This window comes from Taurulus bubalis (genome assembly GCF_910589615.1).
Source record: "Taurulus bubalis genome assembly, chromosome: 14".
NCBI classification, from domain to species: domain Eukaryota; kingdom Metazoa; phylum Chordata; class Actinopteri; order Perciformes; family Cottidae; genus Taurulus; species Taurulus bubalis.
The window spans coordinates 24,017,178-24,029,774 of NC_136602.1; the positions used below are offsets into that span (position 1 = coordinate 24,017,178).

Genomic DNA, 12,597 nt, shown 5'->3' on the forward strand with positions numbered 1-12,597 from the left:
CAGGTCAGCTCCACTCCGTCATCGGGTGAAAAGCAGCTGGACAGAGAGATTTGAGTTGGTATATTAAACCAAAACTGTATGTAAATATGGGGAGACAAAATAATATTTCTCCAAAGTGAGAGGGGACGTTCCCATTCCCATTGGAATTATACCTTTCCTGCTGAGACACATATTTATCCTCCATTAGTCACAAAGTGGATATCCCATTTCAGGCAAATGTGGAACCCAGAGGTGATACAAATACTCAATGAATTAATCATTTGATAAACACAAACATTATTGGGAACTATTTTGATAGTTGATTAATCATTTAGGTTATTTATAACACAAACACATTAAACCAAAAATACATATCCAATGTGGGGATTTTTTGCTTTTCTCTGTTTCTTTGTAAATGTAATATATATTTTGGTTTTGGACAAAACAAGACGTTTGAAGACATCACCTTGGAAATTGGGACCAATAAGGACCGGCCTTTTTCACAGTCCTCTGAAATGTTATCAACCCCACGATATTGAAAATATTTAGCTGCAGTCCAAATGAAATCTACTCAAAATTGAACCCAACATCATGACTGCTAGCGCTCCTGTCATGGCTCTTTGAAACCTCTCATTCCAATTTGCAATAACTCTATTATTACCAGTTTGACTCTGTTGTCGCTCCACTCCAGTCAAAGATTAGCGGCGATAACATCCTAAGTACCGGTAGCAATAACCCAGGCAGTGGTGTGTGAGGTATAACAGTCATGAAATTTATCATAACTTGATTCACAGCAACATGTATGAAAGAAAAATGAAAAACTCACTCGTCTTTGTCTGTAGCCATACATAATATATATGCACATTTGTACCACATGTTTCACAAATTTCAAGATATTTCACAACAACAGCACCAAAGAGCTTTTGATTGATTCCTCAACCCGCTAATACATTCATTCATTCATTATTTTCCAGATATACTAATAATCTATTAGATACAGAAGTGAATAATTTACAATAAAATAACAATTTTGAATTTCCAGTACTTTTATACTACAATATTCCATCCAGTCTCCATATGCAATAGTCTTTTATGAAGGCTGTGCTATGTTCACACAGGAAGGAAAGGTTGTTGTATTGTCTTAATGGTTGAAGAACTGTTACCTTGTCGTGTTCAACAAAGCAAGCAGCCAACTAACGCTGAAAAGCTTTTCTGCAGAACTCCCCCTTTCAGGGACTCCTTCCTTAGCTTAGCTCGTGCATGGAATAGAAACTGTACACCAAATACTCTGAGAACTCACAGTGGTATTAAAATCACAGACAAAAGAAGAGTCAGGTACTGCATCTTGAAGACGAAAATGCCACAAAGTGAAGACTTCTTTTGTGAAATGTTTAAGTCCTCACCAAAGCATAGAGAAAACAACACTGAACACTTGAACAATCGTACTGTATGACAACACCTTCTCTGGATTATGTTTTGGTTCGGTCCAAACTCATACAGACGGACGTACAAAAGATCTTTTTGTACGCTGAATCTCCGCGAGGCATCCGTGTGAGCAAATCGCATTCACGTGTCAATGCATTGGGTTTGGTGCTGACAACGGCCTTGCAGTGACCTTCAAACGGAGGCACTTTTTTTTTTTCCGCCCCCAATTCTGTGTTGAGAAATTGGCCTTGCTTCTTCATTCATAATGCTGCATTCTACATTTACATTTTTTTGATTTGCTGATTGGATCTCACCGGCCTCTGCTCAGATGTTTGACAGCTTTCTTTCTCTACATCTACCCAACACAATCACATAATGAAACACAATTCAGGAAGGTACCGTCACGTTACACTCTCTGTCACCAATCCTGGTCCTCGCTATACATTATGGACCACTTCTACAGCGGCAGGTAAGAAGCAGCCATGTTCTCTGGGTCCCTGTGATGCGTATATTGTAATTTGGGATTCACAGAACGAACTAAACTTGTTAATCACTCATTAATCTCATTAATAGTCTTTCTAAGTCTCTGTAACAACGTCCTATATGAACCTTTTGTGCAAAATCTTTCCTCCGCCTCCCTGTCTTTTTAGATGAGCTTGTGTCGGTCTTTGTTTTCTTCCTTCTACAAGGCGCCAGATGTGCCACTGGAATACATGAACTGCTACAGAACATGACACAGACGGATGAAAGAGAATGAGCGAAACCAAACAAAGACAATAGAAGCCAGGAAAACAACCAGAACGTGTCCAGACGAAACAAGAATCCATTTATGTGAAAACAAAGCATCATTCCACACTTTTCTTGTCCATGGATTCTTTGCCATTGGTCCGCGTGTAAGGCTCAAAAGCAGAGGAGCTCAGGTAGCGGGCAGAGAGTTCCTGCAGGTTTCCGGCCAGCGAGCCGGTCATGGACAGAGGGTTGGAGGACATGCGGGTGGCGACGCCACTGAGTAAGGAGGGCATGGGGAAGCTGAAGAGGCCGTGAGCGGCCGGGGAGCCCTGCAGGCCGGCCGCTGTCCCCGAGCTGCTGGCGGTGGGCAGCGGAGGGCTGCCACCCGCCGTGCCGGTGCTGCTGCCGCTGCTGCTGCCGCCGCTGCCGCCGCCGCCGCCGCCGCCGCTGGCCATGGCCATGGCCATGGAGGGAGGGCGCAGGGCAGAGCCCAGTGCGCCGCTGCCACAGTGTTGCATGAGCCCCGGCAGCCCCGGAGGCGTCAGCAGCCGCCCCTGCTCCAGTAGTCTGAGGACGCTGCAGGTCGCTGCTGTTTCTGAAACCACTGAGCGCAGCTCAGAGTCCTTCCCCTGGTCCTTCTTCTGCTTGGTGCGGCGGTTCTGGAACCAGACCTTCACCTGGAGAGCAACGCAGATGAGAGAGAGAGCCTTTAGAGACACGTGCTTCATGTACTATAGTTTAGTCATGTATTATTATATTTATTTAAAAAACTAAATGATTATATAGAGCAGGGGTGTCAAACTCATTTTAGTTAAGGGGCCACATGCTGCCCATTTTGATCTCAAGTGGGCCGGACCAGTAAAATCACACCACTGTCACCCCTGCAGATTCCCTCGCAGTTGGGCAATATCTCTAGTAATGTCAGTGTTGAAATTAATTGCGACTGTGGCTCAATGGTTAGCATGCCCGTCTTACAATCAGTGGATCAGTGGTTTGAGTCCCAACTCAGGTAGTTTTTTTTCTTTTCTTTTTTTTCTGCAATTTTAACAATTATCCCACGGGCCGGACTGGACCCCTGGCGGGCTGGATCCGGCCCGCGGGCCGCATGTTTGACACCCCTGACGTAGAGCATTACTTTGAAAGAGAAATGTCTACTGTTGGTGTAGCAATCATAAAACAGCTGATAGGTAATCAGCACATCATGACCTTTGTTGCATGTCATACCCACAACTGTTCAATAAAGATGCCCCCAAAAAAAGACACTAAAAAAGGCCAGTTAAGTTTGATAATAGTCCATATAATAGTACATCTGATAATCTCAGTATTTGGAGATAAGTGCACCATGAGCGATACGACGGTGTCTCCACAGATGAGCTCGATTGCTTCATTGCTATTGTTCACAAATCAGAAGTAGCAGAGCGCCTGTGCATCATTGACCACGTGCACTTTCAGATACTCACTAATGCATCGGCGCCATATGTAGGGACGCCTCCTCGCGTTACCGGCCAGGTGGTGATTGATCTCAAGCTGCAGTGATGGAGCAGGAGGCTCACTGCGACGCTGCCGCAGGATAATTCACTCACGACTCGCTCCGGAGCCTTTTGTATGTGAAACACTGCAGACCTTCTTCAGCGCCTCCACGGCCAAAGGTTCAAGCATGGACTCTGAGCGCAACGCTTATTTTGTCTTTGAAACCTACATAGAATACAGTTATTTGATTGTTTATTGATTTATTGCTTTTTGTTGTGTTCATCATGTTGAAAGAAAACGAGCATTATATTTTATTCAGCTGAAAATATAATAAAAAACAAAGCGTAAACATTAGCTGGAGTCGCTTCTCGGATGTGAGGATTTGGTGTTTTTATTATTGCAAATGTAATATCTTAGTGGATTTATTTATAGACTAAGCAATCAATTGGAAATCTCATCACGTGAATATTTCAGTTGCACCCTTAATGTTGTAAGTTTACAGTAGCTGTAAACTGTAGCTACACATTTAAACTTCTTTCTCTCCAACCTCCACATTGAACATGGCACCATGAAGGACCCGTACCTTCTCTAATGAGCACCGGGGATTTCCTAGCCACGTAGAATTATATAAAATCTCAGACTAAAATTGAGAAATTCTAAAATTCTTCTGTGAAAATCTAAGAAAAGGCTGAAATAATTACCTTATCTTTGGAAAATGATAACATTTTATTGGCTATTCTTGTAATTTCTGATAGCAAAGTCCATCTACTCTTTTCAGAAATGTTGCAAATGTTTCACACTTTGTTGAGAACGTATGGAAAGTATGTCCAGTACATATTCAGTAGTTAATGGTACCAAGAAGAAGAACAACTCATACGCCCATATATATATATATATATATATATATATATATATATATATATATATATATATATGTATATATATATATATATATATATATATATATATATATATATATATATATATATATATTGCCATACCTAAGAAGGAAAAAAGAATGCGCTCTTATTGATAATTTAATAATCAGGTCAAGTCACCCATCTGACTCAACATATCCAGATAATCTTCATTAAGTTTTCTATGATGTGCACCTGTACATCTACCTGACTGCTTTTATATGGAATAAGCAGCAATCCTACTGCTCGTACAATCATGATCTTGGTTTATTTTTCTTTCTGTAATTTAACTCCACCAGCTGTTAACAATCATTTTGCATGAAGAATCCCTGGGGCTCCATCCAATAGTTCCTGTTTGCCACGTAAAGACACATCCTTTTTCTTTAGTCAGTGCAAAGAGAGCTCTAACAGGATGAAGGCTGTCACACAGCAAATGGCTGTCGTTCCTTAATGCAACACGCCGTGAGTAGCAGGGAACAACAGGTTAATTCCACCATGTTGTCATTAAAAGGCATTTCATCAGCACTGCTTTGTCCTGCCTAAGTAGGGAGTAAAGGCTATTGTCTGGATCACCTTTGTGTGAGCCAGATAACATCTTCACACACTTTATTAACTTGCATTTCATTTTTGTGAAAAAAAAAGAAAAGCAGCAACTGTGTCGGTCAAATAAAAATGACAACATTTTAAAATATGTCAAATGTAAAAAACGAAAGCTAAAAAACTTGAAAGTAGCTGTTGATAAAGGGAACAGTGAGTTTGTTGCACGTCAACAAACAGATTCAAGTACCCGGTTATGATTTGGTGAGAACCGGTTGACCCCTCGCAGACCTCCACTCAAGGGCGACCTCCTCCCGACGCATTAGCACCGAACACCAAGGTGGCCCGTTAGCCGCTTTGCACGTTTATAGAATTAACAAGTACGTGAGTATGAATGAGACTGCAGCTGAAAACACGGCAAAGCTTTGAAGGAACAGTCCAGGTCCTCCATGGTGACCGGTCGACTGGCGGCAGGCTGCAAAGAGCTGCTCATCCGCCGCTGACCCCACAAGTCTGCGCTTCTTCTAACGGCAGCTTTCATTTCAGCAGCTTCGGGTAATAATGACAAACACTCCATACGCTATGTTGACACCGCAGCCGATTTATGAAGGAGGCCAATGCACTCACTTGAAACGAATGCATCGCGCACTAGAACTGTTTCTGAGGGGAATCCTTAAAGACACAACCCAAGACCTGAATGCAAAACAAAGGTTCACCCGGCGCCTACATTCAAAACACTGAGCTGGAACCTGCTCCGTGTTTGGATGATTATCCGTGCCTTTAAAGATTAGTTGTCATCAAACAGGCGTATAAACTGTGAGTGTACCTCATGGTACATGGAAGAAAATGTATTGCGTCTTTAAAATATTCTAACTGCTTTGTCAGGAATGGACTTGATTATTTATTTGCAGAGGCAAATGAATCAACATGAATTGTATTACATGGGTAATTCCACCGTCCTTTGTGACAAGGCAAGTGGTCCTAAAAGATCGTAACACGATCATCTTAAATCAAAATAGATGGAAGTATTTGGTGTAAAAACTGAAGACGCACACAAAAAGGAAATTAAATTAAATCCACACTATATGTTCTTGCTATTTCACTAAAAGCAAAAGCAGCCGTCATGTCTTCTGCACATTAGACGGTCCAGTTGAACCCAGTGTGGAACAAGAACAATGCATACCTGAGTTTCAGACAGGTTGAGCTGACGGGCCAGTTCTGTCCGCTCCCTCCCGACCACATACTGGCACCGCTGGAACTCCATCTCTAACCGGTAGAGCTGCTCTGCGGTGAAGGAGGTGCGGGTTCGCTTGGGCCGGTCCAGATCCAAGCCCTTGGGCAGGATGATCTCTCGGATGGAGCCTTTAGCGTCTGGAACAATTGAATTCACTTTGGATTAACAACACAAACAATTACAACCGATAAATAAGAAACATCTCCCTGTGTGTACACAGGTTTTCATGACACAACACATTATTTTTATTATTTTATAGCACAGTAATGGAGGTTATGAGAATATATAATACAGTCAAATACAGTTTTTATTTACTAATTTGAACGTAAGTGTATAACGTGAAGTAAATGTAATATTATGTGATTAGAAAAAAATGCTGTTTGTTTGAATAATGCACTACATTTAATAGTTTACGACACATTAAGTCTGTATTTCAGGGAATATCAGTCAGAATTAAATGTTATGAATTAAAAAACTTCAAATTTCTGCTATTTGGTATAAAAAGATGAGATTACTTTGAAAAGTTAGATTTACGTAATTACAACATGTTTACAAATGTGTACACAAATTAAGTGACAACATTAAAAATAATTATAATATGAATAACAGGAACATTTTGTGGTTCCATATCAGTTCACACATGTCGTCCACAAAGAGAAATTACAACAATGGGTGTAGGCCAAAATAAACCCAACCTCCGTTCAACTATGTGCATATTTATTTAAGATGTTAAAGTATTAAACTGACTACAAATCCATATAATGATAAATAAATGTGATTTTAATGATGCAATAAATAGATTAATATTATTAAAAACAAATATTAATGTAGTGATTATTTTAATGGGGAATGTTTCTCTATATTCCTGTCGTGAGGCGGATCTTTCTCATTACATCTTGCGTAACTAATCCATTGTTTTGGTGAAGTTATTTTCATCGTTTGTTTTCATTCTCAGTGTTGGGCCAACACATCATGGAGGACATTACATGAATCACTCTCTGGGCATCGGACACTCACACACACTGTCACGCTATCAGGTGTTTAAATTTCTGTAAAAGCAAATCTCATCTTCTTTTTTTATGTGTTCATATTTGTAATCTCAATATTTATCAGCCTGAGAGTCGAATTTAAATGGACCCAGGGGAATATAAGTGAATTGTTCATTTTGATAATTAACATTGAACATTTTTTTTGTAATTTAACATTAGGTATTATTTCAGTATGAAATTCCTCCCAAAATGTTGCCCGTCACAGTGTATTAAAAAAGTCATAAATCTGACCTAGAATAAAAAATATTCATGACAAAATAGTTATCTTACAAGTGTATATTCCTATAATTGTACCTTCTTTTTTTAAAATAGAATTTTAGTTTAAAGAGAATATTTTTGCTAATATTTTTGCTCGTTAAGTGAAATCCTCCGAATTGTTCACTTTCTCTTTATTTATCTTCAACTACTGTCTGATATTTCAAAAGCTTGACTTCAGCTCTGTTCTTAAAGATACTTTCTCATTCCCTTCAACGTAAAATGTGTGTCATCTAACCGCATTCTAGACGATGCTTCCTCAAGATTACGTACGAGAACTGTATGATCTTGAAAGTTCGACAAAAAAAGAGAAAGAGCACAAGTCTTACCTCGGACGAGTATCCTCCGACAGTAGTCTGGGTCCGCCGTGATCCCCTTGTTCTTGTCGCAGTTGTCCACGGCCCCCGAGGGGGAAAAGGAGTCCGGCTGCTCCTTGAGGAAGCTTTTGGACAAGCTTCCCTGGGAGTCCTTGTCGTCTTTCCCCTTCTTTAGTCCATTCCTCAGCCCCATCCCTTCCGTCTCTTGGTTGTACCTGACCTCCATGCTCAGTTTATCCTCCTGGACCTGTGGCTCGTCCGCCTCTTTTTTTTCCTTTGTCGGGTTTAAAAAAAATTACAGAGAGCGCGGTGCCGCCGGTCGTCTGGACAGTTGTGGGGTTTAGTTTCAAAACAGCACCTTTCAGCAGGGCAGAGTCAGCTATCTAATGTCTGCTGAAATACTTCCGTCCGCCGACCGAGGAGCCCTACTATCACTGACCAAACTCCCTTGCCCAATGATCATGGACTTCTCAGTGAAACTCAACAGTAATTCAATGCCCCCCTTTCCTCGTTACATAGACATCAGGCTGATAGATGATCTCCAGATAATCAGAGCCATGGATGCGCACTCGCTGTTTCAATTGATTACGGTAATTTCGCTGCCTCCACATTTGCGTAGCCTCATGAATACACTAAATTGTTTGGGGAAATAGATCAGGTCTTGATAGAGGGGTTTGCTCGTCCCGTCCCCCTCAGTTCGCTGCTCTCAGCCCAGAGAATCAAGCCAAATGATTGGTCTTGCCTCGCAACCAAGCCTCCGCCAACACAATCACAGAGGTACGACTCTTCCAGACCTGAAAAAAGTTCCCGGGTTCTTCATTCTTCCGTCCGCAGACCACAGCCAGACAATTGTCCTCCGACTTTTCACAGCGCACCTGATTGCCGCAGCATGTCAGCGAACTTTGATCCTGTTTTTCCTTTCGGCTCTCTCACCAATCAACGGGATTCTGCAATGTGCGGATCTCGCCACTATGCTATCGTAGGCGAGAGGCACTGGGAGCGAGCCGGAGAGAGAGACAGGGGAAAAGGATGACGAACAAATCCCCGCCGCTCAAAATGCATCAAGGCAACGAGGACCCAGCCGGTCTGAGCGCTGCAAAACCGCCAGGCTGGACTTTACCAGGGGATCGCGTTCACGTTTCCTGTGTTTACTCAGAGCAACCCAGCGAGGTCCCGGCCGCTAACGCCACATCCTTCAGTATTCAAATGATTGCAACCCAGAAGCCACCTTCAGCTCTCATATTCTTAACCTGCACATTTAAAAAACGACAAAAACGGGGAACAAAGCTTGTCATTAGTGTTTAGGCTGCCTACACTCTCTCACACACGCATACCTCTGGAATGGCCCCTTCCTCTCTCTACCACTCGCCTTCCAGCCCACTACACACCCACCCAACCACCAACTCAAAGCTATTTTCATTGTCAGTGCAACAATATCTCTGAACACAGCAGTGGCCAGTAATCCAATAAGACCATTGATTAGGCCACAATGATTCAATTCAAACCCGTGGCCTAGTGCAAGGAGCATTCTCTGGCCCTTCTTGTCACCTTAGCTGACCAGAAGCCCTCTTAAATCTGCCCCCCTCCCTGAGTGCCATTCATGCCTTTATGGGAAACGGGGAGGAAAAGGAGTGAAAGATGGCAATTATCTAATTGGACTATTAACAAACAATTCTGCGAGTGTGGCTGCCCGGCAGCAGTCTCGGGGTGGGTTTAAGGGCCGCATGTTGGACTAACTTTATTCACTGAGTGTTTGGGGGGCTGCTGCTTGAAGAGGGACAGGGTCCATTGTTTAGGAAAGGTAAAAAGGAGGCAAAGAAGGGAGCGACTAAAGGGGACCTGGGTTTCTCAAGCTGTGGTGCAGAGCCGCAGCCTGGGAAATGAATTGAGGACGCTGCGTCTTGGCCTCTCGGCTGCACACAATGACTGGGGAGGAGAAAAGACTGATGTGCTCAGTTTCCACATCCCCAAAAATATAACACACTCAATACTGCAATGTGTGAAGATTACTGCACGTGTACTGCAGTGCAGCATGTACTCTGTAGTACAGTGGTTCTCAACCTTTTTCGAGTGAGAAATAGTTTTTCAGTTAGTACCCCCTAACCAGCACAAAACATTTTGGGTTGAAAAAAAGATGAAATACACAGTGAAACACATGTACAATTCAGTTCATGAACTTACACTTTTATTTTATTGAATATTTATTAAATTAAAGGATTTTTAAATGGATGCTAATTTTAAATATGTATATTTTTGTATCTCACGTACCCCCATGTGAGAACCACTGCTCTAGTACAACACACACGTTCCATTCGTAAATTACTGTATGGAATTTCAATTGATAGATTGGTAGCATAAGCACATAATTAAATATGTTTTTCTTGTAAATGATAGACACTGCAAGTGGGTGCAAGTCCTATGGCAAATGTGAAAAGTAAATGAAAACCAGAAACAATCATCAAAGTTCTATTCCGGGCTCCATCAACGTGATTCTGTGGATGTAGGGGAGGAAGATGTCGCAGCTATCCTGATTTAATACTGCTTGAGATTAGCAGTAGGAAAAGGGGATAATCCCCTAAGCAGCCATGACGCTGACAGGCTGGAGGACGCTGCGCTGAGAAAGAAGTGTTTGCCAGTGACGTCTCTCCACAGACTGAAGTGATTTACACCAAACACAACCACGGACAAGGCTGCCGTCAGCAAAGCGCCGCGTTTTACAAATTAAGAGAAAACTATAATATCGGAGAAATACAAAGAAGTTAAACACACGATTCAGTCTGAAAGTAAAACAGACAGGAAGGACAACTGGCAAGAAATCATAGACTGTGTGAATGATTTATAATATCACCGCTTAATGTTAATGTTTATGTTTCTTCCATGTATTCTTTCAGCTTTGCAACTCCAGCGGTATGAAACGGACTTGGGGGCAAATAAAGCTAAATATAAAATTGTAATTCGAAGCACTAAAAAAGTTTCCTTCTATAATTCATATTCAAAGTAACACTGCATCCCGTCTGTGAGACCCGACTCCAACAACCCACTGCGACTCACGGCTCAAGAAGCTGACACACATTCTAATTGCTAATTGTGTCCATTCATTGCTGTCTTTTTTGTGTTTTGCTTTTAGTCTGGATTATGACTCAAACTTCTTCATTGATGTTATCTAACGGTTCATGAACTGAGCTTTGATTGGTCAGTAGGCGGTACTTTCATGCAAGTTGATCTCTCATCTCCAACACAACCGACACGCTCGGGAGCAGGTTATGTGTTCAGCATAAGTAACCATGGTGATCCATCCCGGTAAGAAGTGCACCTCCGTCGTGAAACAGAAAACCCAGAGTTAACCCTGAAGTTACCTCGCTAACCCCAAATCCTGCTTCGTCATACAGGCCTCAGGTTGATGCAATGGATGCATGTTGTGTTTGTTTCCCTCTGATGTAGGTGAGCGATTGAGTACATGCAGGGAGAAGCTAGATAGCATCAGTCAGCTAACGACAGTAGGCCAGGAGGATGCAAACCTACCAGTTTATCCATCGATTTATACATGTATCTTTTTTTTTAATTTAAAATGTAGTTAACCAGGAAAAGCCTCATTGAGATTAAAAATCTCCTTTACAAGATTGTCCTGGCCAAGACAGCAGTAGCACATTAAACAAAGTTTCAGACACACAACATAAAACAGTGACAGAACATTTTTAGATCACAGCATGAGTAAAAACAAAACTAATGCTGTGTTCACACGGGACGCGACACGATTTGTCGCGTCGCGCTTACCGCTTCAGTTTGGTCGCGCGAGTGAAACAAGGGTGTCCACACCAAACGCCACAAAGACAAATCGTGCCCCTACAAAGGGGGCGTGGCTTATCGCCGTCGATTCTCCCCGTGAAAAATAGTTATCTTTTCCTCAATCGACTATGGAATAAATAACCACTAGTTCTGCTTTATACTTGTTGTGGAAGTCCCAAACATGAAACGCCCTCGTGTTTGGGTTCATGACATCATCCGTAGCCGCACACAGCTCGGTGAATTTCACCGACTCCTCCAGGAACTGCGTCTGGCTTATCTCCGTAAAAACAGTTACCGTTTCCTCCATCCACCTTGGAAATAACCACTAGTTCTGCTTTATACTTGTTGTGTAAACTCCACATACGTCGGAACATCAAACTCCATGGTGTCTGGGTTCAATATATTATCCGTAGTCCCACAACATCGTCTGAATGAAGCCGCTACCAGCGCTACTTCTGGCGGAGCAGCAGCAGTTTGATTCAGCGGCGGCAAGACGGCGGTGGTGACGGGCGGAGCTTCTCAACGCTGATTCTCAACGCTGATTGGATGACGCAACTTTGACTCGCGCGTTTTTGTCGCCGGAGTTGGGATATTTCAACTGGCGCGACTTCGCCCCGCGTCCTTCGCTCAAACGCGTTAGTCAGCTTTTTGCAGCTTTAACACATGAAGCATAGACTTCTATACAACCAGAAGAGTCACCCCTGGTGGTCAGTAGAGAAAATGCAGCTTTAACACATGAAGCATATACTTCTATACAACCAGAGGGGTCACCCCCTGGTGGTCAGGAGAGAGAATGCAGCTTTAACACATGAAGGATAGACTTCTATGCAACCAGAGGAGTCACCCCTGGTGGTCAGTAGAGAGAATGCAGCTTTAACACATGAAGCACAATTTTCTAT

The 12,597-nt window shown here is 42.5% G+C and overlaps 1 protein-coding gene across 1 annotated transcript; it reads right to left on the minus strand.

The window, feature by feature from the left end:
- Positions 1-2,249: 2,249 nt before the first annotated feature.
- On the minus strand, positions 2,250-8,156 carry vax1 (ventral anterior homeobox 1; the record flags this gene model as incomplete). Its single annotated transcript, XM_079230036.1, has 3 exons — positions 7,925-8,156; positions 6,241-6,428; positions 2,250-2,810 (listed from the first exon to the last, which is right to left on the minus strand). The coding sequence occupies exons 1-3, from the start codon at positions 8,136-8,138 to the stop codon at positions 2,250-2,252; spliced, it is 963 nt and encodes a 320-aa protein (XP_079086162.1). The 5' UTR covers positions 8,139-8,156.
- Between the last annotated feature and the right edge of the window lie 4,441 nt (positions 8,157-12,597).